The sequence below is a fragment of the Saccopteryx leptura genome, chromosome 8, assembly GCF_036850995.1.
Source record: "Saccopteryx leptura isolate mSacLep1 chromosome 8, mSacLep1_pri_phased_curated, whole genome shotgun sequence".
Taxonomy (NCBI): Eukaryota; Metazoa; Chordata; class Mammalia; order Chiroptera; family Emballonuridae; genus Saccopteryx; species Saccopteryx leptura.
The window spans coordinates 9083799-9110267 of record NC_089510.1 but is presented as its reverse complement, the minus strand read 5'-3'; the positions used below and the strand labels follow the sequence as shown (position 1 = coordinate 9110267).

The 26469-nt window shown below is 35.6% G+C and overlaps 1 protein-coding gene and 1 pseudogene across 3 annotated transcripts in view; both read left to right on the top strand.

The window, feature by feature from the left end:
* The window catches only part of TSC22D2 (TSC22 domain family member 2), a 52401-nt gene that overhangs the window by 9581 nt on the left and 16351 nt on the right, over positions 1–26469 (top strand). Inside the window, exon 2 of one of the 3 annotated variants that reach the window (XR_010746772.1) lies at positions 14609–14767. The exons of 1 other annotated variant lie outside the window; for it this stretch is intronic. Coding sequence is in view for 1 of the 2 variants with exons in the window: in XM_066346798.1 (XP_066202895.1) it covers positions 3299–3370 (72 nt within the window). In the remaining variant the exon portion in view is untranslated. Of the gene's footprint in view, positions 1–3298; positions 3371–14608; positions 14768–26469 lie in introns of all 3 variants that reach the window. One more of the 3 variants, XM_066346798.1, reaches the window with a different exon arrangement.
* On the top strand, positions 17535–17692 carry LOC136380272 (small nucleolar RNA SNORA81; annotated as a pseudogene).

Sequence of the window (26469 nt, the reverse complement as noted above, 5' to 3'; positions counted from 1 at the left end):
ACATTAGAATCAGCTTTCTTCTGTGTTACTTCTGTGTATTTGGAAATTAACATGATGAACTATTTAGTAGATAAACTCAGTGAAAAAATAATATACTTTGTTCCATTGGTCTTGAAAAATGATCAGGCCTGTCAGTATTTACAAATGGCTCTTTTGAAGTTGTTGATCAGCTAGGTTTTACAGATTTCTTTAATCTGTTTGTTAATCAATATTTTGAGGCTAATTATTATTACTCTTTGCTAAAAATCCCTCAGTTTATGGATAACATCCCAGTTGAAGTACTCCAAAAACAAAAATTTTTATATTTTATACAACTATATATATATTATATATATTTTTATAGTATATTCTTTATCCTTGGAATATGCTCTATTTAAATTTTCCTGTAGTAGGCCCTAGCCAGTTGGCTTAGTGGTAGAGTGTCAGCCCAGCTTATGGATCCCAGGTTCGATTCCAGATTGATGCACACAGGAGAAGGACCATCTGCTTCTCCACCCCTCCCACTTCCTCTTCTCTCTCCTCTCTCCCTCTCTCTCTCTCTCTCTCTTCTCCCACAGCCATGGCTTGATTGGTCTGAACACATCGACCCCAGGTGCTGAGGATGGCTCTGTGTAGCCTCTGCCTCAGCTGTTAAAAATAGCTCGGTTGTGAGCATAGCCCCAGATGGGCAGAGCATCGGCCCCAGATGGTGATTTTCGGGTGGATCCAGGTGGGGGCACATGTAGGAGTCTATCTCCCCTCCTCTCACTTGGAAAAAGAAGAAAAAAATTTTTCTGTAGTACATAGACTGTGTAACTCCATATAGTTTCTTCATTTTGAATATATGTAGTAAGTGATTGTTAACTGCAAGTATTTGCAACCTAAGTATATTTGTTGTGAAATTTAGGTCCATTTATAGTATTTTATTTCACAGGGTTTTTTCTAACCCCAAGACTAATGCAGATCAGATCAGTTCTTTTTTTCACTTCTACATTTGACTTATGAGAACATTTCATTATTAGTCTATGCTATAAAAATATTGGAATTTCATAACTTCAATCCTGTCTTCATATAAAACCGATTTTTTTGGCATATGAGTTTGATTCAAATTAAAGATATATATATATATATATATATATATATATATATGTTTTTCCAAAGTCATGATCTGAAGTTGTTTTAAAGAATGTCATCCTTATAAATATATTGTAAATACTCTTTAATGAATTTTAAATTGCAAACTTGCAGAATAACTTCCAATTTTACTCTTTTTTACTCTCTTGTATTTATTACCCTCTTTTTTAAGTCATTCTGTTTATGTTAAAACCAAGGTCTCCAAACAAACCTGTGTGAATAGCACGCTTGTTCCCATATGGTCTGGGTAAGCCTTGTAAAAATGCCAAATTCAGTTTTCAATTGGTTCAGTTGGCTTTCATTTAATTTGGCAGACTGATTTTAAGTACAGTGAAAAAAAAGAGGCCTGACAAATATATCTTGAGAGGATACAAGCTGTTAAATAAATAGTAGTTAGCAGCCTCTTAATCCTTTCTTGATTCTAGTAGGTTTAATCGGTGCTTTTGATTGCCTTAGACCTGGTCAAGAGAAAAGTAAAGAAAGGGTTAAAAGACTAGAAAGGAATTGAAGTAGGACAAGCAAAGAGTAGTACACATACTGAAGACTACTAATTAATCAAAACAGTTGCTTCGGTGACACTGTGGTATCTAGTGTCTGTCTACCGTTCCTAGTTTTGGATCATCTAAGAGGTGTCCTACTGGTTAAAATTAAAGTCTTTTTAAAAATATTTTTTAAAATTCAATAGATAACACAATGAGTCTTAATCTGATCTTTAAAGTCATGAAATTCTGTTAATTGCTTTTATTTGATGATCATTGGCATTTCTTTGTTATTCCAGTAGAATGGTGATATAATTTTCTTACTGTACTAATAATTCTGCAGACACTCTCCTAAGGTACCTGTTAGGGTCTCAGAATTGTCATATTTTACCTGAACCTCCTTTTGGTGATAAAATGATAGCTGTCATTTATTGAGCACTATGTGCCAGGAGCTTTATTTACATACAGTCTCAGTTTCAGCCACCCTGCAAAAGCTAGATAGGAATATCCTCATTTCACTGACACAGCGACAGACCTAGAGAGATTAAAATTAAACTCTGCTCTATGTTTCGCATAGTTGTTTAAGAGTATGAACTCTGGGACCAGATTTCCACCTACCAACTCGGTGACATAAGGCAAGTTTCTTCTATCTGACCCAGCTTTCTTATCTGTGAGATGGGAATGGTAATAGCACCTACCTCTTAGGGCTGTTGTAGAATTGAGTTAATAAATGTAAAACATTTTGAGTAGTGTCTGGTACATAATAAGCACTCATATTCTTAACTTGCTGCTGTTGTTCTGCTACAGCATGGATTGAGAATTTTAGAAGTGATGTTTCAAGATTTTGTTAGTTCCCTAACGTACAGGTTGGAGGTTTGAGAGACTTTGGAAATACGCTGATCTGGAGGAGGAGCTGTTAGAGAACAGGTTTGTCAAAGTTGAGTCCCTTGAGAAGCCACTCCTGAGATGTGAGGTGAATCATGCTTGCTGGGAGCTTGCCCAGATGAACCCATCAGTTAAGATTCTATGGTTATAACCCTAGGGAATTATGTCCCCAGGGAATAGTAGAACTGGAATGTAATTAAGGTGCATAAATTCTTACCCCTTAAAGGTACACAGTACTAATGCTAGAAATTAGAAACCTGCAATACAGTTTCAGCACCTTTTTTTGCCCTAACCCAGAGAAATCACACATAAATAAATAGATGCTGAGGGCAGAAATTTTGTCAAGTCCAACCTAGAAAAGGACTCATTGTTCATCATCAAACTCTATCAGATCCTGTAAAAAATTTTTGTATTATGAAGGTACAACTTACTTTCGTGTACCTCTGAACAGCTATATAAAACCACTAAATATAGAGGAATTTATGAAGACATCTGATACAGAGTAGTGTTCATTAGGCAATGAACTGGTCACATTCATTATATGTATAAATGTGTATCCTCACACAGTTGAATACTAGTTAATATTTCTACTAACTCTTTCTTTTATAACTGTGATCCTGAATTGTAAGAGATTTCTGAAATTTGTCTAGTTTTAATTTCTTTCAGAATGCTTTTAAGCAACCTTATTATGGTTTTTCCCCTCTTTTTGTTGAAGCAGTTATACTGTAGTAGAAATCTAAAATCTTCCATCTTTTTTTGAAAAGTAGTGACTTGACTGTATTTTCTCAACCTCGTTTCCATTTGATTCTTGGATCTCGCAGGAATCCTTCAACTGCTTTCTACCAAGCGTTCCATTTGAACACGTTTCAGGAATCAAAGAGCCTCTGGGATAGGTATGAATACTTAACATGTGGAATGCATACATGCAGAGGTGTATGCATGGATTGCTTTGCACTGTACTGGTTTCTCATCACTACAGCTGAACTTTGTTATTTGGAGCAGAGGGCCGATCACGTATCTAGCATGGGACAAAGCAGCAAAATAAACCAAAAGGACAGTCTATATTATAAACAAAATATAAACATTTCTTCTTACTGAACCTTTAATTATACTTATTTTTTGGAAAGACTTACATATTCTGTTGGATTATATGAAATATTTACTTATTCTTGTGTATTTTAATGTATATATTCTATAAAATAAACTACCTACAGTTATTTTAGTTTTGTGCTATTTTTATTTCTTTGTAAGAGCCTAGTGACTGAAAGCAAAATGTTACTTTATATTAAGAAATTGAAGGCAGGACAAGTAAAAAGAATCAAAGTAGTAATTGTTTAACTCTTGGCGAGAAATTTGACCTGACAAGCTTGTTTGCTAGAATTCAGTAGATCTGTATTACTGTTTTGTAAACCCCTAAAACAGTTTGTTTTCTCACAGAAATGTTGTGTAAATTTTACTTTTAACTTTTAAAAATATTGAATGGAGTCGAGTTTATTTATGGTAAAAGACCTTTGGTTTATCTTTCTGCTTACACACATTTTATAGTATATGCTCTGTCGAATTATTTTGCTGAATATTTATTATTAGCACTCCATCGTTCTGTTGCTAATTAATAGACGTTCAGCACAAACGATGTTTTTTAAATTCTCATAAAGCTTTGTAAAATTCTTTTAACTCTGCCTGGCAACGCATTTGTGTCTTCTGGCATAGTCTGGGTAACACTCGTGGACTCAACTCTGTGTCTTTCATTAGAAAATAGTATTGCTAAGTGCATGTCATGCTTAACATATGTTAATACATGATCTGCATTGCCTAGAAATGGTAACAGTCTTTTAATTCTTTGGCTTGATTTGCTGTGTGTGTCACTCTAAAGAAATTTTCTAACAAAGTATCTTTTTGGTGATGTGTTCCTTAGTTACTAAAAATGTTTTTAAATAGTTACTTGTAAAACAAAAAGTTTCAAGCTTTATAGTACCAAGTTTATAAATTCAATTTTTAAATTGTTCGGCTAAAATAAATAATTCGGTTATAGCAGTAAATTAAGACATAAATGTAGACTGTGGCATGAAACAAATATGAAGGTTTAATTATTCAAATGGCTTACCAGATGTAGCCAGGGTGAGTACTCTGGTGTGTGCTTTCATTTTTCCCTTAGAAAAAAATAGCACTCTATATAGAAATGTAAGAATAGTTTTCAAATGTATGGTGATTTATTTCAAAGAGCTGTCATGAGCTGCCATGACATCAGTATGAAGATATATTGTTTTCATCAAGTCACTATAGAAAAATTTGAGCTTTATTTTTTTATAATGTTGATTTAATACTGAAAGATCTTTTGTTTCATTATAAAACAACCATAGAAATTGCCTGCTCTTCATTTGTTTTTTACAGCTAAATATTCCTTATCTGTTTTCTTTTTTAGATAAGCAGAAACATTTAAAGTATCAGAAATGAGGCAAGTTGTTGTATCTGTAGTTTCTCATGGGTTGAAAATACTTTCTCTTCTCCTTGGAGCCTATTGTCCAGAGCCAAAGAAGTTAACAGATACTTGTCTATAGTATGTCAAAGCCAGTATATAATCAGAATTCATATTCTAGATCAGCCATTTTCACTGTCAGTTGGCCTGTTGGTACTGAGGTGACCAGCCAACCCAGTAGAAACTGACTAGTGGCCTCTCTTTAACTTTTTAATCAGTTTATTAAATTTTCAATTGAGAAGGGTAGTGGGTAGTAAGTGGCTAGCTTATTAATTCCAACTATTTACTACTTCACTTGGCAGGTATCTCCAGACTTTAATTAGCTAAAAAGGTATTGTGGGACTATTCTTTTTCATTGTAGACAAGGGTTGAAAATTTGTGTTTGTTAAGCTTTAAAAATATTACATATAAACTTCTGAACTTGTTTGTGTTAGATCTCACCAAATTTCCTTGTTTGTTTTTGGCTATTATAAATTCAGAATTAAAATTTTTTTTCTAATTTTTTTCTGACAAGTAAGCATTTTGCTGGGATGATTCTATTAAATAGAATCATTCAGGAGTTTAAGAAACTGTGAATCCCTACATCATCTACTTGCTTTGAGGTATAAATTTGCCTATTTCAGGCTCCTTTTTATGAAATTTTGGAAATCATTTTCAGTAGGGACAGCTTTAAGCCCTGTGCCAGTTTTCATTAGACCTGCCCTAGATATCTGCACATCCTGGTTTTGCCTTACTGGGAAAGAAGGCTGGAGTCTTTTTCCGCCTTAAGCATTCGGCCATCACTGCTACTGCAGGATTCTTCTCATAGCGTATATTTTAATCAAAATATAAGTAACTAACGGACTTTTCTCACATTGACTTAAAAGTTCTCTCATGGCCCCTCTGTTTTCTTCCCCGTTTAAATTAGAATTAATCAGGTTGAGAAGCTTTTCACCAGTCAGTCTGCTTCTGCTTGTGTTTAGATACTCTCTCTTCTTTCTCTTTTCCTATAGGTACCATCATTGTTTTCTGGCTCCCCCATTTGTTATTTGCAGGGTCCTCGGGGAATCAGTCGCTGAAACGATCACCAAATATAAAAGGAATAGATACTGATGTCTCAAAAAATAATACAAGCCTTTCTTAGGAAGCCCAAATGTTTGCATAGAGTATTTATGAAAATGAGTAATATAGCTTCCATAGTTAACTTCCTGGGGATTATCTTATCAAGAAGTTCATTTGTAGTGATATCATAGACTAGTATCATTTTATTATAGTAGCTTTAAAATTTGACTATTTTTCTGCTTTAAAGACTAGCTTTCCAAATTTAATTATTGGCATTGCTTTGTTAAATCAATAGAATTTGTATAGAAACTTACCTTGATGAACACTGGGGAGCAAACACTCATGATGAGTCCTTTGTCTGCCAAAGCTCTAAATAAGGATTTAGCAACAGCCTGACAAGGCGGTGGCACAGTCGATAGAGCATCAGCCTGGGATGCTGAGGACCCAGGTTTGAAACTCATGGTTGCTGGCTTGAGCAAGGGGCACTGGCTCAGCTGAAACTCCCTTCCCTCCCTTCAAGGCACATGTGAGAAAGTAATCAATGAACAACTAAAGTGACACAGCTACGAGGTGATGCTTCTCATTTCTCTCCCTTCCTGTCTGTCCCTGTCTATCCCTTTTTCTCTCTCTCTCTCTCTCCTTTGCTAAAAAAATTAACAAACAATTTTACTCTCTTTTAACTATCAACTCAGGAAGGTAAACAAGTACTAGAGGGAAGAAACTTCAGGTCAGGTAGACTAAACAAAGAAATCAGGTAGCTTTAAGGATTTAACCAGTTGATAAACAACTTGCAGTACTGCCTTAGTGAAGAAAATACATAAATGTACTTAACAAATGAGAGTAATAGTTGCTAGGTTCACATTTTCTTGTCCTTCCTTATGACTGCACCAATATTTTAACCCTCTGGGGAGTGAGTTTTTTTCATGCTCGCTGAGCCCGGGAATTTTTTTCAAAAAAATGAAATTAGTTACAGTTACAGTTTTATTAACTTAAAATCATGTTTGTATGATAACCAATTTATGGAAACAAAAAGAACATACATTTGCCTTTTTTTAATGTTGCCTTCCACATATACGACTGTACTCTGGATGGTCAGGAGGCACGAGGACGTCTATGAACGTTTGTACTACTCAGAGGGTTAAGAGGAATAATTAAGGAAAATAGTCCATGTGGGTTATGAACTTAGTTTATGGTGTGTTTTTTACTAGATACTGGGTGATTTTACTTGAAATTTTATACAGAACTTATTCATTTATAGCTATTTTAAAAATTATTAGATTAAAAAACTTCTTGTTTAAACTAAGGCAATTTGTTAGAAAAGACTTTCAGTATTTATTATCATTTTTTTCTATGAGATTTTGTTTTTGAAATTAGGAGTAAATCAGAACAGCTGCTTGTATGAAACAGTTTGTTTTGTTTTACTCATACTCCAAGAAGCTTCAGTTCATCATTAACACCCACCAGCACTTGTCAACCCAACTGGTAAAACTCGGGTTTCAGAACTTGGCTAATCTAGTTTTTAAATGCTCAGTGATAAGACGTTTTAAAAATCTTTTTGTTGAAGTATAATTTGTATCAGAAAACTACACTATTATTCATAAATGTACAACTCAAACTGAACACACCTGTGTAAGCAACACTCAGATCAGGATACCAGAATATTACAAGCTTCTTCATGACCCCTTCCTATCACTTCCCATCCTCAAACTAACTTCCACTAAGTGGAATCATACACTGTGTATTTTGTTTCTGTCCCCTTTGCCCAGTAGTATGTTTGAGATTTGTCCCTATGATTCAGCATAATTGTAGATCTGAACTACATAATTTTCAAGAATCACCAGTAGTGGTTACTTGTTTGAGATTGTTAATGGTTTAATGTCCTCTCTTAATGATTATATTGTTAAGAACCTTGAAGATATGAATCTGAACTGTTTTAAAACCACCCAAAATATATTCCCTAATAATTTGTATCTAGTACTTACATAACTTACCATCTGATTACATTTTTACCTATTCCAGTTCAGAATAGCTAGTAGAAGATAATCAAAGACACTAAAAATTAGACAAATTTTTAACAAACTGTCACTTTGTAATACTGGATCTTTTTTTTTTTTTTTTTAGTGAGAGGAGGGGAGGCAGAGAGAGACTCCCACATGCTCCCTGACTCCCTCACCGGGATCCACCCAGCAAGCCCACTAGGGGGAGTGATGCTCTGCCCATCTGAGGTATTGCTTCATTGCTCAGCAACTGAGCCCTTCTCAGGGCCTGAGGCAGAGGCCATGGAGCTATCTATCCTCAGTGCCCAGGGCCAGCTCGCTCCAATTGAGCCATAGCTGCAGGGGGTGGAGGAGAGAGAGAGAGAGTAAGAAGAGGAGGGGTAGAAGAGCAGATGGGCACTTTGGTGTTCCCTGATCAGGAATCGAACCCAGCACATCCACAAATCGGATGAACCCTCTACCACTGAGCCAACCGGCCAGGGATCTCAAATTTAGGTGAAAACCTAAGGAGATGATTAAAAAATGTTCAAATGACACTAAAGGAGGAAGTCATAGCTATTACTGGTTGACAGCATTTATAAATTTAATAACCTGAAGCAGGTACAGAAATTGAAAGGACTTGTATGTAAATTGAAGAAGGTTGAATAGGTAGAGTAAAAAATACCTTAGTGTATTAGTTGACCTCATTTTTAGTTTTGGTTAGCAAATGACAGGCCTGCCACAAAAGCTAATGAAATTTTAGGCAGTGTTTCTAGAACTAGACAGGGAAATGGTGACAGACCTATTGTGCTCTGTTTCTGTAGAATAGTTACGCTGAATACAAAGCCAACTAGACAGTCTGCTTTCTGTATACTCTGTCTCAAAAGCCAGGTGGGTGTTTCAGCAAGCAGGCTTGAGCTTACTGTCTGAAAGTGGATGGTTCCCCTGGAAAGTAGTCTTGCAAGCATTAGAAAAAATAAAGCTGTTTTCCTGGCTGTTAATCAGGAATGTTAACTTTGAGCAAGATTTAGAGCCATTTACTTTAAAATCCCTACTTTGTTTAGTTTTATTTCCCTTACTTAGTTCTGTATGGAAAAAAGATAAGAAAAGCCTTAGAATTGAGTTCCTTTACTTCTTTTTTTGTCACTGTTGGCCATGATTATCAGAAGACCTCAGAGTTATATATTTGCTTAAGGAATGGAAGCCTTGTATTCTAGGCAATTAAGTAGTGGTCCTAAATAGGGCAACCAATGAGCAGTTTCTTAATATGGAAGAAGATAGGTAGAAAGATCATCACATGATTGGAAGTGATAACTTAAAATTCAAGCATTTTATGCCTCTTGAGTACAGCTGGAGGGATCAGTTAAGGCTTCTTCATTAGAAGGTAGCTTTTTGAGTTGGAAGCTGAAAGGCCTAGAGTTTAGTCATGAAGAGTAAAGAAATGAGGAAAAGGGAACATTCCAGTTGGAGGAAATTCTGTAAACCACTGAAAAAACAGGGCTTATGTGAGAAAGATGATTAAATTTGATTGGTGCATCAGCCATTTGGAGGTCCTGAAGGCCTCAGTTAGGCAATGGCAATGAGGAAAGAATGGTTATCAGAAGGTAGGAGTTATACAGTTTAGCAGCTGTTGGATATGATAGGGAAGCAGTCAGATCTGACTCCAAAAGGTCAAAGCTAGTAGAGGGAATGGTGGTACCATTGGAAGTTTTAGTGAAAGGGTTGGTTTGGGAAGAAGAAAATAGTGATATGTTTTTAGCTACTTGTGGATGAACTGAGATGGTGGGAAGTCAAGGTGGATACTTGGATACAGCTGGAACTTCAGACCTTCAGATTGGTAGAGAAATCAAAGCTACAAGAGTTTGAGGATCTATTGACTTACTGATTATATATAGCATTTCTTCTCCTCTTAGCTTTTCTGTGGCTAGCTGAAATGGCATTCCTGACATGCTTACGTTATTTTTCGCACATAAACGGACTTCAGAATTGATGATGAGAAATTATTAATTGCTCGTGCATTATTATATGCTTCTGTTCAAGTGTTTACTACCTTCCACTTTAGTTAATGATTTTCTCAACTTAATCACCACAGCCTGCCTGCTCTTGACAGGTCACAGTAATTATTTTCAGGATGAAATTTGAGAACCAGTTTAAAAAGTTGGAAATAGTTGGTAGGTTGTTGTTGTTTATTTTATTTATACTTTTGACCAAATAGATTTGAAGTAAACCCAAGTCTGAACAGAACAGAAACATGTGTTTGTGTGTTAAGTAATTTGCTAAACCCAATTAATGTTTTTCTATAGAATTTAGAACTCTGTAGCATTAAGAAGAAACTTGCTGAACTTGTTTAGATGAGAAGAAAATTTAAATATAGCCTGGAATTGTTGAACCAGGACAAATATGTATGATATAAACATCTGTTTTATCTTGTTTCCATTCTGGTTCTCAGTAATTTAAAATTTTAAACTCATACTTCTTCAATATATTTAAATCTGCAGATAGTCTGGCAGCCTTTTAAAAGGAAGCAAGAAATACTAAGTGAAATTTTAATTTTTTGTTTTCATTAGGATTTGAGTTGATAATAGTTAGGTGAGAGAAATGACATTATAAGCCAACATTATTTGTGTGTGTGTGCATGCACACATATATAATTTTAAATCACTGAAATCAGGAACTATATTAGATTTTGTGATTGATAAGAGCACTTATATATGTTAGCTCACCAAAAATTAGCTGTGTTGAGGTTCAGTTGACTGCTTCTAAAATATTTTTCATATTTGACAAATTTAAGCACATGATAATTTAGACTGTATATTCATTGACAAATATCCTTAAGAAATAGCATTTTATACCATTTTGTTTCCTGACTGTTTTCTAAGTTTGAAGATTATAATTACTTAAAAGATTCAGATGCTCACATTGTAAATTTTTTTTCTTTTTAGTTTTTTTTTAGTTTTTGTGATATTTAGCCCAGAAATAGTAGTGTGTATAACCTATGTCCTGGAGTCCAAATATAGATCTTTCCTACATATCTCCGTGGTAATACCAAAATAAAGACAGTAATCTCTCCCAAGACCTACACACTATTAGAAGGGAAACAAGGAAGGAAAAGACTTGGTCTGACTAATCCCATTCCCTTTGTTCATAGTGACTATTAACCATTGAGTTTCAGAAAATTTCTGTTTATTTGCAGCAGCCATTTGTTTTAGATATTGCTAAATTTTTGAGAAAAAAATATTAATAGATGTATGGGATGTTCGTGACATACTTTGTTTAAAGAAATGGGGTATCAATTCTAAAAGCATAATATGTGATAGTATCTTAAATTATAAGAACAGGTATATTTCCTTTATGTTAGCTGTTAACTGATAAAAGCTCAGTGTTAAATATTCAACTTTCTGTTAGCAAAGCCTTCAGGTCCTTATTGTATATATTTGAGTTATATATAACTGGCTTCCCATTTTTGTGTTTTCATTTTATCTTCTTTTCTCACCCCCAGTTTCAAATTATTTTTTTTATCTCTGTAATCTTTCTACTTTTGAAAGAATGAGGAGTATAAGACATTGTGAATAAACATGATCTATTAAAAATGTTAATAACCTAAGTAGTATTAGAATTGTTTTTTCAAAGCTGTATTAATGAAATTCTTCTATGCATTTTGCATATCTTCCACCTATTGATGCGTTTGATATAATACATAATATGCCTAATCAACCTTTTATTTTATATTTAATATCTTGGCTAAACCACAGACTTGTGAGGTTTCCTGTAATTGTGTATGTCTTTTAATATGTGAATTTTTTGGAACACAGTCTTTCAGCATTCTCATCGTATCTGTTATATTTGGACTAATTTTTTTCCATAAGTTTATTTTTGCTATCTCTAGTATTATTTTTCCAAAACATAATGTATGGAAAGTCTGTATGTAATTTACTGGAGTCATACAAGCTTTCTCCATTTTCCTCTTTCTGCACTCAAAAATAAACACTTGTGACCTTTGGAGAAGTAAGCATTGATTTATCATGTCTAGGATTTCTCAAAACAGTGTAGTGAACTTTTTTAAAAATGTGGTTTGCACTTCAAAATGAAATTTCATATTAAATGAAGCTAAGCATATTTATTCAATAATAAATTCCTTTAAGAATGCTCTTAGGCCCTGGCCGGTTGGCTCAGCGGTAGAGCGTCGGCCTGGCATGCGGGGGACCCGGGTTCGATTCCCAGCCAGGGCACATAGGGGAAGCGCCCATTTGCTTCTCCACTCCCCCCCCCCCCTTCCTCTCTGTCTTTCTCTTCCCCTTCCACAGCCAAGGCTCCATTGAAGCAAAAATGGCCCGGGCGCTGGGGATGGCTCCTTGGCCTCTGCCCCAGGCGCTAGAGTGGCTCTGGTCACAGCAGAGCGATGCCCCGGAGGGGCAGAGCATCGCTCCCTGGTGGGCAGAGCGTAGTCCCTGGTGGGCGTGCCGGGTGGATCCCGGTCGGGCGCATGCGGGAGTCTGACTGTCTCTCCCCTTTTCCAGCTTCAGAAAAAAAAAAAAAAAAAAAGAATGCTCTTAGATTTGATTTTATATAGCAATTTTCATATAATAACTTGGAAGTTGCAAATCATCCTCCTTTTTGCCCCATATGCTTTATTCTATTAATACAAATTTGCCATAAAACTAGCTAAATAATGGTAAGCTTAAGCCTCGTTCTTGCTGGACTATACTATAAGCACTTAAATAGCATATTCTCAGTTAAATGAGATTTTTCCTTCTCACAAATTGAAAAAGAATGAAATGATAATTTAGAAACGATCAGGATTTGTTTTTGATAGCAATCTTGATTAATCTTAATTCACCCACAAACCCATCAGTTACCTAATTTTATTTTAGATTTTTAATAAGGATTTTCTTATGTTGGAATTTAGTAATTGAAACTCATATGTGACCCCCTCTAAATTTGAAAATGCATGCTCAGGAAAATTTTGATATAGAAATTCTATTTTTTTAATGTCTATAGCTCCAGAATTTACCATAGTTTTGTATCATGTATATCACTTAAAAAAAATTTTCTGTGAGCTACATAGTGAAATAACTAAATTTGCTTTTTATGGCTGGTTTAAATTCTGTTTTCTAAAGGCTATCCAGACATTTATGCATAACAGTGTTTGTGGTTGGCAGGCCTTTTAACAAAATATCAGGTAGTCTGCTTCTTAAATGACCAGTTAACTCATCAAAGCCTTTACAGGCGAAGCAGATTACCAGAAGACATATATTTCAGAAAGCATTTACTTTGCTTAATATGGCCAGGTTGTGTATAGTCTCGTGGGACTTGTCTCACAAAGTGTAAATTATCAAAGTAACATTTTAAAAATATATGGTAGTATTTTGGTTGATAGGAAATACGAGTTGCATTAAATTTTCAAAAACCATTTCAGTAATATTTTGATGAAATGACCACAACTTTAAATTATTATTTATCCTCATAAATATGGATTTTTGCCTTCACCAGGTGATTATATTATAAGGCTGTGCTTTGACAAATGACAGTGAAGTTGAATGATTTTATTGAAGTCAAATGTGTTGTGAGATTACATTTGGGAAGATATTTGGAAATTGGAAAAATCCTAGTAGTTCTTCAGGTTATACGGGATACTTTAAATGACCATGTGTGATAGAAAAATTTCTCTGCAAGTTAAAACCTTGAACAGCATAACTCCAGTCCCTACATTTGGGGCCGATATCTCCAGAGTGGCCGAGAGTTTCCTTTACAATGCTGTCTTTGAGCCTTCTATAGCTTTGCACATATTGATCTTCCTTAACAATGGCCTCCTTCTTTCCCCTCCCCCTCACCCCATTACATCATTAGGGGGGTAATTTAGGCAAAAATATGCCCCTGAATCTGTGGGTTGCCTTTTTTGTGGATTACTAACAACTGAAAGTATAAATGACAATTAAGACAGAAAATACTGATTTTACCCTTCACTGATTAAAATAGATGCCCAAATGAAAGCTTTCTTGTAAAAAATAAATTTAAGATTATAGTCTTAATGAAATAATTGTTACCATGATTATACCTTCCTACTGTCAATTTGCTTTAGTGCCCACACACAGATGAACAGTAGGACCACTTCTGAATAGAACACATAAAATGACATTTTATTATTCCCACCATGATGTCTAATTTTGAAACTGGGGGTGGTAGGGACAGACTAGGATTTAGGTACAAAAGTTGCTATCTTGAGCATTTAAATGATCAGTGTAGATTATTACTGATCCAGCCATCTGTGCTACAAGCCAAGAAAGGCATAGATGGATGTGGACCAAACAGTAGAATTCCAGTGCCATTCTGTAGGACTACAAAGTTGTCCATAGCAAGTTACGGTGTTCCATCAGTTACTGGATCATGAGCTTAAACCTATAATTGATTCCATTTCTGTTGACTCTTTACTAACAAGTATTCCTGATGGCCTGAAAGTCCATGTTGAAATTGAAAGTTTGAAGTATACAGATTAAATATGAAATTATTTTACATTAAAAAAATACTTTTAAGTACAAAATATCAGTTGTGTGATCATGGTAAAAAGCATAACACTTTGCTATAAAAGATTTTTAAAGGCTATTTGATTAAAACATTTATTTACTTAAACTCTTTGCTAGAATTTTTTTTAGAATTCAGCATCGGAGGAGGAATGTGACATTATAATGATCGAAAGCCGAAAGTTTAAAAGTTGTGATGCCCTCACATGGTTGGAGGGTTATTCTAGCTTCTAAGGACTGAATGTTGTCCACAAGAGTGTCTCATCAGGTCATAAATTGGTAAGACTTAATGGATTAGATTTTATGTATTATACCTGATGTTATTGTATTGAGATGAATATTGATGAACAAAATGAGCACATTGTATAACTAAGTATAGTATTAAATATAAGTTAAAACTTGGAATTTTAAATACTTGATGTAATCCTTTTGAAGTCTCATGAAGCTAAAGGCCATATCTTTACAGTGGTGTTTAATAAATAATCAGTTTTTAAAATAAAGTGACCTCCTATATTATAGTAAGATTATTTAAATATTGCTATTGCATCTGCTGTAGATGCTTATTATAACATAGGTGAAAGCCCCAAATACTTTCTAGTTATTATTGCAGGAGCTATTTGAAAAATAATAAGTTAATCTTTAAAAATAAATTTTCAATCATTTCCTTCATACACTAAAGTTTAATTAATTTTATTGCTTTGGGGGTTTTATTTTTCTTAATAAAGCATCATTCTTCTTGATGTCTCTCTAAACATAAAGCCAAGAAAATTTTCACAGTTCTTAGATTGAGAACACCTAAGATGCCAATATCAAATCAAAGTATGTTAGAAGTCAATAAACATTTTTTGTATGCCCCCAAAATTAAAACATTTCTTTTGGAATTATATTTTAGGGCTTAGAAAACAAAAAAAGTTTAACCTGTTTTGTGTGCCTATTTATTTTGCTTTGTTTTTACACAGCTGTACTTTGGAAAGAGATTCTTGGAATAATACAGTTTAGATTAGAATGAGATCTTAGTCTGCATTCTGAAGATCATATTTTTCAGATAAAAAAACTTGGATTACGGTTACATGTCAAAGGTCATACAATTGTAGAATTAATATTTTTATTTAAATGTGGTGCACGGATCCTGCAAGTCTATTAAGATTATTTGAAATTATCATCTAAACAAGCTACCATATCTATTTCTGACTTCATTCCTAACCAGAGATGAGTTACTCTCTATCTTAAACACACACACACACTCCCTCACCTACCTACCTACCCACCCACCCATCCTTATCATTTGAATAATGTTCTGATTTGTTTTTGATAGGATATTCTATGATTTCCTATTGATCATATTTTATAAACTGAGATTTCTTAAACCAGTAATTGAAGACTTGTTAGACACCTAAATGTGTAACTTACTAAAGAAATTTTTAATGAATACATTGTAACTTACTTGTATTTATCTAAGGCTAATTTATTATAAGTGGACTGATGGAACAAATAGAGTCTACTTCCTTTTAGTTTAGGAATGTCATACTGTCAGTCTCTGTGCCCAGATGTTGATTGGATTTCTACACAGTGTAGATGTGTCCTGATACTGAGTGGTACTGCTTGTGAGACACAGCTGAATATTTTTGGCACATTATTTAATTTTCACAGCAGCCATGTTATTACATAGATATTATCAGGACCCTGGCCAGTTGGCTCAGTGGTATAGCGTTAGCCCAGAGTGTGGCTGTCCTGGGTTTGATTCCCGGTCAGGGCACACAGAAGAAGCAGCCATCTGCTTCTCTACCCCCCCCCCCTTCTTCTCTCTATCTCTCTTCTCCTTTCCTCCTGCATCCATGGCTCAATTAGAGCGAGTTGGTCCCGGGCTCTGAGGATGTTCCATGGCCTCCTTCTCAGGTGCTGACAAATGCTATGGTTGTAACAGAGCAAAGGCCCCAGATGGGCAGAACGTCACTGCCTAGTGGGCTTGCCTGGTAGATTCCCTTCGGGGAGCATGCAGGAGTCTGTCTCTGCCTCCCCTCCTCCTTCTCCTCTTCCTATAAATAAATAAACAAACAACATACATATATATACATGCATACTATCAGTATCTTCAATTCACGGAGAAGGAGATTGAAAGTTTTACAGAGCTTAAGTAACTTGCTCAGGTCACAGAGCTGTTAGCTATGATTCAAATCTAGCTTTCTGAATAGAACTTGGGCTCTCAATTGACTGCAAATTGGAATGCAGAGTAATCCTGGAAAACTTGAAGGATAAGAGAATGAGTGAATTGATACTGTATATTGATGTGAATGCATAAATTTGATTTCTTTTGAATTTAAGTAGTGATGGTTCATCCTCTGTTGTAAAACCATCTTTTTAAAGCACTTGCCAAAGTAGTAAATTTGGCAAGTTGCTTACTATCTAAAATTTTGTTTTTATTACATTAGAAAATAACCTATTCAAATTTATTTATTTTTGTGATAGAGACAGAGAGAGGGACAGATAGGGACAAACAGACAAAAAGGGAGAGAGATGAGAAGCATCAATTTTTCGTTGTGGCACCTTAGTTGCTCATTGATTACTTTCTTATATGTGCCTTGACCAGGGGGCTACAACAGAGTGAGTGATCCCTTGCTCAAGCCAGCAACCCTGTGCTTAAACTGGAGAGCCCAAGCTCAAGCCAGCAACCTTGGGGTTTCGAACCTGGGTCCTCCACATCCCAGACCGACACTCTATCCACTGCGCCACTGCCTGGTCAGGCTCAAAATTATTTTTTTATTTAGAAATTAAATTTAATGGATGACATTGAGCAATAAGAACCTATTTAGATGTAATACTTATGATTATAAGCCCATTTTATTATGTATTATAAAAGTTTTAGTACTTACTAGAATAGTATTGTAGGACAACCATTAAGGAACTCACTGTAATATTTAGGGTGTATAAATAGCAAACACTGGGAAAGGGGTTAAAAAGCTACTTTGATGTTTCTTGGTAAGGGGATGAATCCCATGTAAAACGCTCTACTAAGTGCTACATCAGTTTCCCATTTGTCCTTAGTTGTGAATAATTCTATTAAAATTTGTTTTTATTAAAAATTTTCATAATAATGTTAGCAGAGTACACACAAGAAGCAAAGTAAATGCAGTAGACTGTAAAGACTGGGATGGACCTCTTTCTTAATGTCCAGTATCTTTTGTCTTAAGATTTGGTGCAATATGTTAAAAAAAAATTTTTTTTTCATTTATGTCTACTTTTAAAATAGTTATGCAGCAAAATTTATTTTTTGAATACATGGGATTTTTATTGATCACCTACTTTGTGCGAATTCTTTTGATTAGTTTAATTTTATTCTCAAATGAGCTCCAAACATTATAACTATTTTCCCTTTTTTGAGGGAGAGGCAGGGAGAGAGAGACAGGAACATCAAGCTGCTCCTGTGTGTGCCCTGACTGGGGAATCGAACCAGCAACCTCCACACTCCTGGACAGCTGAGCAGTCCGGCCAGGGCATGCATGGGTTTGTTTGTTTGTTTGTAGGGTGAGAGAAGGAAAGGAGAGAGGGGAGAGGGAAGGGAAGCATTCATTTGTTATTCCACTCAGTTGTGCATTCATTGGTTGCCTCCCGTGTGTGCCCTGACCAGGGATCAAACCTGCAACCTTGTCCTTTCAGGATGACCCTCTTAACCAACTGAGCTAACCGGCAAGGGCCCTGTTTTCCTATTTTTAAGTGTTTAAAATAAAGTTTCTTTGTCTAAATATGGCTTAAAAGTTAAATGCACAATAACAGTACTGCTTAAAAAATAGTGGAACCATAAGAATTTGTTTAGTCTTCAGTTAAAGTGAAATAGTGTGCAGATCAAGTAGAAACTTAATTTGTTCAGGGCCTTGGTTAAAAATATACAGACAACTTGACAGGTCAGCAGAATATGAGAATCCTATTTTAAAAGTCTTTTAGGTAATTAATTTGTATGTCAGCTTCTTTAGTAGAAATATACATATTTGCCTTTTCAAAATTGAAATTGTAGTTTGGGAAATAGAATGAGAACAATCAAACTTAACGCATGTTTTTACCCCTATTACTCTCTTAATGTTCGCATATTCCTTTCCTGACCTTAGTATATTTGCATTAATAATAATAGTTGCCTTCATGGATAAGTAGCTTTTAAGGAGTTTTTAGTGTTCCAAATATTTGTCTGTTTGCACAAATCTCATAGTGATATGTCATGGGTTTTGAGTTTTGGATTGCTGTTTTGACATCTGTGAAACCATTACTTCCCGTTTCTCTTTCTGCCTCTGGTTATTTCTTCTCAGTAGTACCCTTGGCAGGCTTTTCCTTTCTGTCATTTCAAGTGTTACTGGTGTCCTCAGGATGCTGTCTAGACCTTCTTTTTCACATTTTCCATCATGCTAAGGCATATAGGTGATGTTGGGTGTCCCCTGTACGCTATAGGAAGCTGTCTAAGCACTCAAACGTGTTACCTGGGAATCTCTCCTTACATTCAGACTTCCCTGGCGTCTCATCGCCAGTTAACCATGTAGTACTGCCATGCTTGTCTCCTGAGTATTTCTGCAGCCTTTTCACCTCTCATCCCCATTCAGAGCACAGTCCTTTCTTACGTGGAAATGCAACAACCGTCTAACTGCGCTTCATTATTTGAGCTTTCTAACATGGCTAACTATACCTACTGCTGTTTTCACGGGGAACATTTTTGTGTGTGTCGCTTTTTATCCCTACCCAAATGTGGCAATTCCTCTACTGAACATTCTTTCCTGACCCTAAATCTTGATTATGTGCCCCTAAAATATCCTGCAAAATTTTAACCTGTCTTAGCATTTCTCACACTAACTTATCTATCTCCTGCACTAGACTGTAACCTCAAACTCTAGAATTATGTTTATTTGATATCATAACCCTATTATCAGCATCTTATAAATGTTCAAGCACATTAAAATCCCTTTGCATTGTGGTATCTCAAAATTTGGTATCTGGAACAAATGTTTAAAATTATTATACACAGTTAAAGGTAAGAGCAGGTGTAGAAACCAAACCACCTGACTTCTAAGTTAATGTTCTTTGTGTGTTTCATGATATTTATTTAGATTTTTATTACTAAACCTTACCAATACAAATTATATAGTTAACGTATTGAGCATTTACCATGTGCCCAACACTAAAATAATGCATTATCTCACAGAATCCCAGTATGTGGTCCCATTAATTACCCTTTGGAGAGGCTAAGTAACTTGGTCAAGTCATATTGTGAAAGTGGTGGAGTTGAAATTCAAATCGATGAGTATGGCTTCAGAGCTAAAGCCTTTTGTTCAATACCATTTCTCAGTTTATCTTCTGAGTCCAGAATTATACATCTGACTTGGAAGGGATTTTAGTGGTCATTTATTCTAGCTACTTTTCTCATCCTTGAATTATGTCTACAACACACCTTTCAAGTTGACATTTAACCTTTGAATACTTCCAGTGATATTTATCTTGGAATCCTGGTCTTCTTTCTTTTCCCATTTTACGTTCAAACCTTTTCTAAACCCTTCCTGTACAACAGAGAATCTAAAATGTGAAGCAGGAAAACCAGATGATTGCCATCACTAAAAGCATTTAGTGAAGGGATTAGGGTCATGTGAAAATATACGCTGCGCTGCAAATTGAGTGCAGACTTTAAGCTGAGAGCATTCTCTAATTAGTTACTTGGTTTCATAGCCGCCATAATCAAGAATATAGGTTCCTGTTCATGGCCATAGTTACTGCTGTTAGTAAAAAATAGTTCTAAAGATATTTTTTGTTTTTTTCCAAAAATAGATGAGACAATAAATATAGGTAAGCAGACATTGTTCAATATATTAGAGATCACAAGGATGTTTTTCCACTTGGTAATTAATGATTCTGGTGATGATGCAAAGACTTCATGGGACTCCTTTAGATGTACTTTGACCCACGAGTGTGGAAAGAGTGAATCAGTGCATCTGAATTCTTCAGACTCCTGCATCTCGTTCACTTAGCACTTCTATTTGAGGCATGTTTAAAGGCATGACGGTTTGAATTCTCTTCTCTCTCTGACCTGACCAAACCAGCAAGCTTTCGGTCTTCCCTTTCCACCTCAAGGCAGCTGTTAATTTCTCTTATTTCTTCCCTTTAGAGTCAGTTCTCATTGTCTGTAGAGTAGCGAACCCATGTGAATATTTACAAGGCATGAGTCTTCATTTAAGCCTTTTACTAGGTTTACAAAATGATTTCTCCCTGGCCCTGGCCAGTGGGCTCAGCGGTAGAGCGTCGGCCTGGCGTGCGGGGGACCCGGGTTCGATTCCCGGCCAGGGCACATAGGAGAAGCGCCCATTTGCTTCTCCACACACACCCCCTCCTTCCTCTCTGTCTCTCTCTTCCCCTCCCGCAGCCAAGGCTCCATTGGAGCAAAAATGGCCCGGGCGCTGGGGATGGCTCCTTGGCCTCTGCCCCAGGCGCTGGAGTGGCTCTGGTCTCGGCAGAGCCACGCCCCGGAGAGCCTCGCCCCTGGTGGGCGTGCCAGGTGGATCCCAGTCGGGCGCATGCGGGAGTCTGTCTGACTGTCTCTCCCCGTTTCCAGCTTCAGAAAAATACAAAAAAAAAAAAAAAGATTTCTCCCTAAATTCATGATTCTAACATAAAAATAATAGGTAGAACATTAAGAGGTTTTAAAATCCACTTTATTTTCTAAAAAGTCTTCTATGACTGTCATCACCATAATCAATATCAGTATATGGAACTGCTAAATTGCACTGGCATAATTTTCAAGTAACCTGAAAATCCATGGAGCTTTAACTCTTATTTCTCAAACCTAAGTTTTTCTCCTCTCTTAAGTTACCTGTAATATACAGCTACTACTACACTGTCTTTCTCCTTAGTGAGTAACAGCCAGACATAAGGAACATCACAAAAAAAAGTTTATTATTTTTGTATTTATATTTAAAGTGTCTTGTCAAGGAGAAAAAGACTTAAGAGATCTCCCTGCTTCTACTGAATTCTAGTGACACTCTTCTAAATAGTTTCTTCGTTTTTTTTTTTTTAAGTGAGAGGAGGGAAGATAGAGAAACAGTCTCCCGCATGTACCCTGACTAGGATCCACGGATGCTCTGCCCACCTGGGGCCATGCTCACAAGTGAGCTATTTTTGGTGCCTGAGGTGGAGGTTTCACAGAGCCATCCTCAGCACCCAGGACTGATGCACTCAAACCAATCAAGACATGGCTGTGGAGGGGAAGAAAGAGAGAGAAGTGGGAGATGGAGATGGGCACTTCTCCTGTGTGCCTTGACTGGGAATCAAACCCAGGACATGCACATGCTGGGCTGACGCTCTACTGCTTAGCCAACCAGCCAGGGCCTAATTAGTTTCTAGTAGTTGAAAGAGCTAATTAATTTTTTAGTTCTTCTTACTGGCATAATAAGCCTAACATACTGAACTTACAAATATAATTAGATAACATATTATGTAATAAGTTTTATTCCATCTTTGCTTCAATTAAATGTTTAACATCAGTTATATACCAAGTATTGTAATAAATAAACCCTTGAGGTGGACATAGTTTCTGCCTTTATGGTTTAATTCAAGAAAAATATTCAAATTATCTGTGGAAGAATCACAGAGAGCTGGGGCCTTTTGGCAAGAAAGGAAGAGAGCAAAGAGAATGTATGTGAAGTGTTTTATTTCAAATAAGAGTCTGATTCTAGAATCTAAATTGAGTGCACAGATTTTCAGGTTATGATGGACGTCTAGAATGCATCATAAAATTTTACACAAATTATGTTTACAAACTTGTAAAATTCTATCATTTACTATATATTTATAGAGTTACTGGCTAGAATTCAAGGACATGGCTTTGTATTGAAATGAGGAAAGGTTGTTAGCTGTTAAAAGCTTTTACGATGTACCTATTTGAGTACAGTTCTGTTTGATTGAATAAAAAGAAAACCTTAAAACCCTTTAGATTTTATAGTATTGCTACTTTATACTTTATTGTCCTATACCAGAATCCCTTTTTGAATTAGGTCATTACAAAGCAGTGATTCTCAAGTAAATACATGGTTTTGAAGCAAAGCAACACTTTTTCCCACTCTTTTGATTTGTGTTGAGTAATATTTATTGTTGAAATTTCACATAACACTAAAGGAAGGCGTGGGATAATTTTAGTTAAACACTGTTGGAATTCTTTTTTAATTAATTCAATTATATCTCATTGGCCTTTGGAACTTCCCACAGGAAGTTAAGATTGTTTTTATCCTATACAATGAAACATTAAGATTCTATAGAGAATCAGTAAGAATTTTATTAAAATTCAGTCCACAGGAATGCTGTGCTAATAAGTAATACTTTAAATTTTATATCTCAAGTAAAAAAATTTAATAGCATATATTTTGTGATTGCATTAAATCTTTTTTTAATTTATTTATTAAATTTAATGCAGTGACATTAATAAATCAAGGTACATATGTTGAGAGAAAACATCTCTAGATTATTTTGACATTTGATTGCGCTGTATACACCTCCCCCAAAGTTAAATTGTCTTCTGTCATCTTCTATCTGGTTTTCTTTGTGCCCCTCCCCTCCCCCAACCCCTCACTCCTTCTTCGCCCCATCCCCCCTCCCTCCACCCCCCTCCCCTGTTGCCATCACATTCTTGTTCATGTCTCTGAGTCTCATTTTTATGTCCCTTATATGTATGGATTCATAGTTTTTTTCTGATTTACTTATTTCATTCCGTATAATGTTATCAAGGTCCATCCATGTTATTGTAAATGATCCGATGTCATCATTTCTAATAGCTGAGTAGTATTCCATAGTATATATGTACCAAAGCTTTTTAATCCACTCGTCCTCTGACGGACACTTGGGCTGTTCCCAGATCTTCGCTATTGTGAACAAAGCTGCCACAAACATGGGAGTGCATTTCTCCTTTTGGAGCCGTTCTATGGTGTTCTTGGGGTATATTCCTAAAAGTGGGATAGCTGGGTCAAAAGGCAGTTCGATTTTTAGTTTTTTGAGGAATCTCCATACTGTTTTCCACAGTGGCTGCACCAGTCGGCATTCCCACCAGCAGTGCAGGAGGGTTCCCTTTTCTCCACATCCTCGCCAGCACTTACTCTGTGTTGTTTTGTTGATGAGCGCCATTCTGGCTGGTGTGAGGTGATATCTCATTGTGGTTTTAATTTGCATTTCTCTAATAATTAGTGATGTTGAGCATTTTTTCATATGCCTATTGGCCATCTGTATGTCCTCTTTGGAAAAGTGTCTATTCATTTCTTTTTCCCATTTTTTGATTGGATTGTTTGTCTTCCTGGTGTTGAGATTTACAAGTTCTTTATAAATTTTGGTTATTAACCCCTTATCAGACGTATTGTCAAATATGTTCTCCCATTGTGTAGTTTGTCTTTTTATTCTGTTCTTGTCTTTAGCTGTGCAAAAGCTTTTTAGTTTGATATAGTCCCATTTGTTTATCCTGTCTTTTATTTCACTTCCCTGTGGAGATAAATCAGCAAATATATTGCTCCGAGAGATGTCCGAGAGCTTACTGCCTATGTTTTCTTCTAAGATGCTTATGGTTTCACAGCCTACATTTAAGTATTTTATCCATTTTGAGTTTATTTTTGTGAGTGGTGTAAGCTGGTGATCTACTTTCATTTTTTTGCAGGTAGCTGTCCAGTTTTCCCAACACCATTTGTTAAAGAGGCTGTCTTTACTCCATTGTATTTCCTTACCTCCTTTGTCAAATATCAGCTGTCCATAGAACTGTGGGTTTATTTCTGGGTTCTCTGTTCTGTTCCATTGATCTACATGCCGGTTCTTATGCCAGTACCAGGCTGTTTTGAGTACAATGGCCTTGTAGTATAACTTGATATCAGGAAGTGTGATACCTCCCACTTTATTCTTCTTTTTTAAGATTGCTGAGGCTATTCGTGTTCTTTTTTGGTTCCATATAAATTTTTGGAATATGTGGTCTATATCTTTGAAGTATGTCATTGGTATTTTAATTGGTATTGCATTGAATTTATAGATTGCTTTGGGTAATATAGACATTTTAATGATGTTTATTCTTCCTAACCATGAGCACGGTATATGCTTCCACTTGTTTGTATCTTCCTTGATTTCTTTTATCAATGCTTTGTAATTTTCCGAATACAAGTCTTTAGTCTCCTTGGTTAAGTTTACTCCTAGGTACTTTATTTTTTTGGCTGTAATTGTGAAGGGGATTGTTTCCTTAATTTCTCTTTCTGACTGTTCATTGTTGGTGTATAAAAATGCCTCTGATTTCTGAGTATTGATTTTATATCCTGCCACTTTGCTGAATTCATTTATCAGGTCCAGTAGTTTTTTTACTGAGACTTTAGGGTTTTCTATATACAATATCATATCATCTGCAAATAATGATAGTTTTACTTCTTCTTTTCCAACTTGAATGCCTTTTATTTCTTCTTCTTGTCTGATTGCTGTGGCTAGGACTTCCAGGACTATGTTGAATAAGAGTGGTGAAAGGGGGCACCCATGCCTTGTTCCTAATCTTAAGGGTATTGCTTTTAATTTTTGCCCATTGAGTATGATGTTGGCTGTGGGTTTCTCATAGATGGCTTTTATCATGTTGAGGTATGTTCCCTGTATTCCCACTTTGCTGAGAGTTTTGATCATGAATGGGTGCTGGATGATTGCATTAAATCTTTAATGTGACTAATTGAATACAAAGAAATCAAGTAAAATTAAGGCATAACCAGGACTATTTTATTTTTGAGGTGAGACATACTTACAAAGGCTATTTTTTAATACTAATTATATTTTATTTTTATTTATACTTCACTGCTTTATTTATAATTTAAGATATACTGAGATTGTAGACCTTATATAGTGTTAAAGTCTAAATTGATCCAAACAAAAGAAGAAACTAATTTTTTTAAGTGTTTACTATTATCAAAGGTCTTATATAATCCTCACAACAATCCTTTGACCCCATTTTAGAGATGAGGGGACTTGTATCAGTATGTTAACTTGCTAGGATCACCCCACTAGTAAGTGGAGTTGGGGTTTAAAACCAGTTTATGTAATGCTAAAGCGTGTGCTCTTAGCCACTTCCTTATTCCTTGAGAATTCAGCCTTTTGCGTGGACAGGTGCTAAGAGGTAAACTCTCTTAACCCCAGAATGAAGTAGAGAGCAAGAGAGGTAAGAAGTGGTACTAAACTGACAACCCACGAAACTAACTCTTCAGAGTATATATTCCCAGTACTTTCTTTATATTTATTGAAGATGAGCAATGTGATGCTTGGCTCAAACCCAAGCCACTCTAAATTTTTGAAACATCCGAAATGCAAAACATTTGGTTTATTAAAGGTAAAATAGATCAGATTTTTTTCCCCTAATATAAAATTATCTTCGTTTTATTAGGGGTGATGATCATGCTTAGTACTGACCCATTGGTTTAAATGTGAATGAAGCAACCATTTCTTTAAAAACCTAATGGTACTCTTACTTTTATTCTTCTGGGTTAATCCCTGTTTTGAAACAGTTCCTCTGTAACCTCTATTTTTTTATTTATCACTATCCCTGGACTTTGGGGAAAAATTAGGAAGGATTATAACGTAGCAAAGAAAGATTAACAATTAAGGAACAAAAACTGGGTTTTGATCAGATGATCCTAATGGCTAGCCTAATATAATTTCACTTTGTCAAATATGTTGCCCATAGAATTATTCTTTTCCTATAATGCTATTTTAAGTAACATCTCTGCACTTTCAAAAAATGGACATAAATGAAAAGATTCTCTATGAAATGAGTATAATTATCTGTGCTCTTCACTAATATTTAGCAGTTGGTATTCCAGGGGATAGTCTTCTTTTCTCTCATTTGGTTAAGCCTTGTTGTAGAAATGGCAGGGAGAGGATTTGTTCAGGAACAGCTGTTTAGTCGGGAAGAGTAGTAGAAAGCTTGAGAGAAAAAACGGCAAATACAAAGCCCGTCATAACGTTTCCCG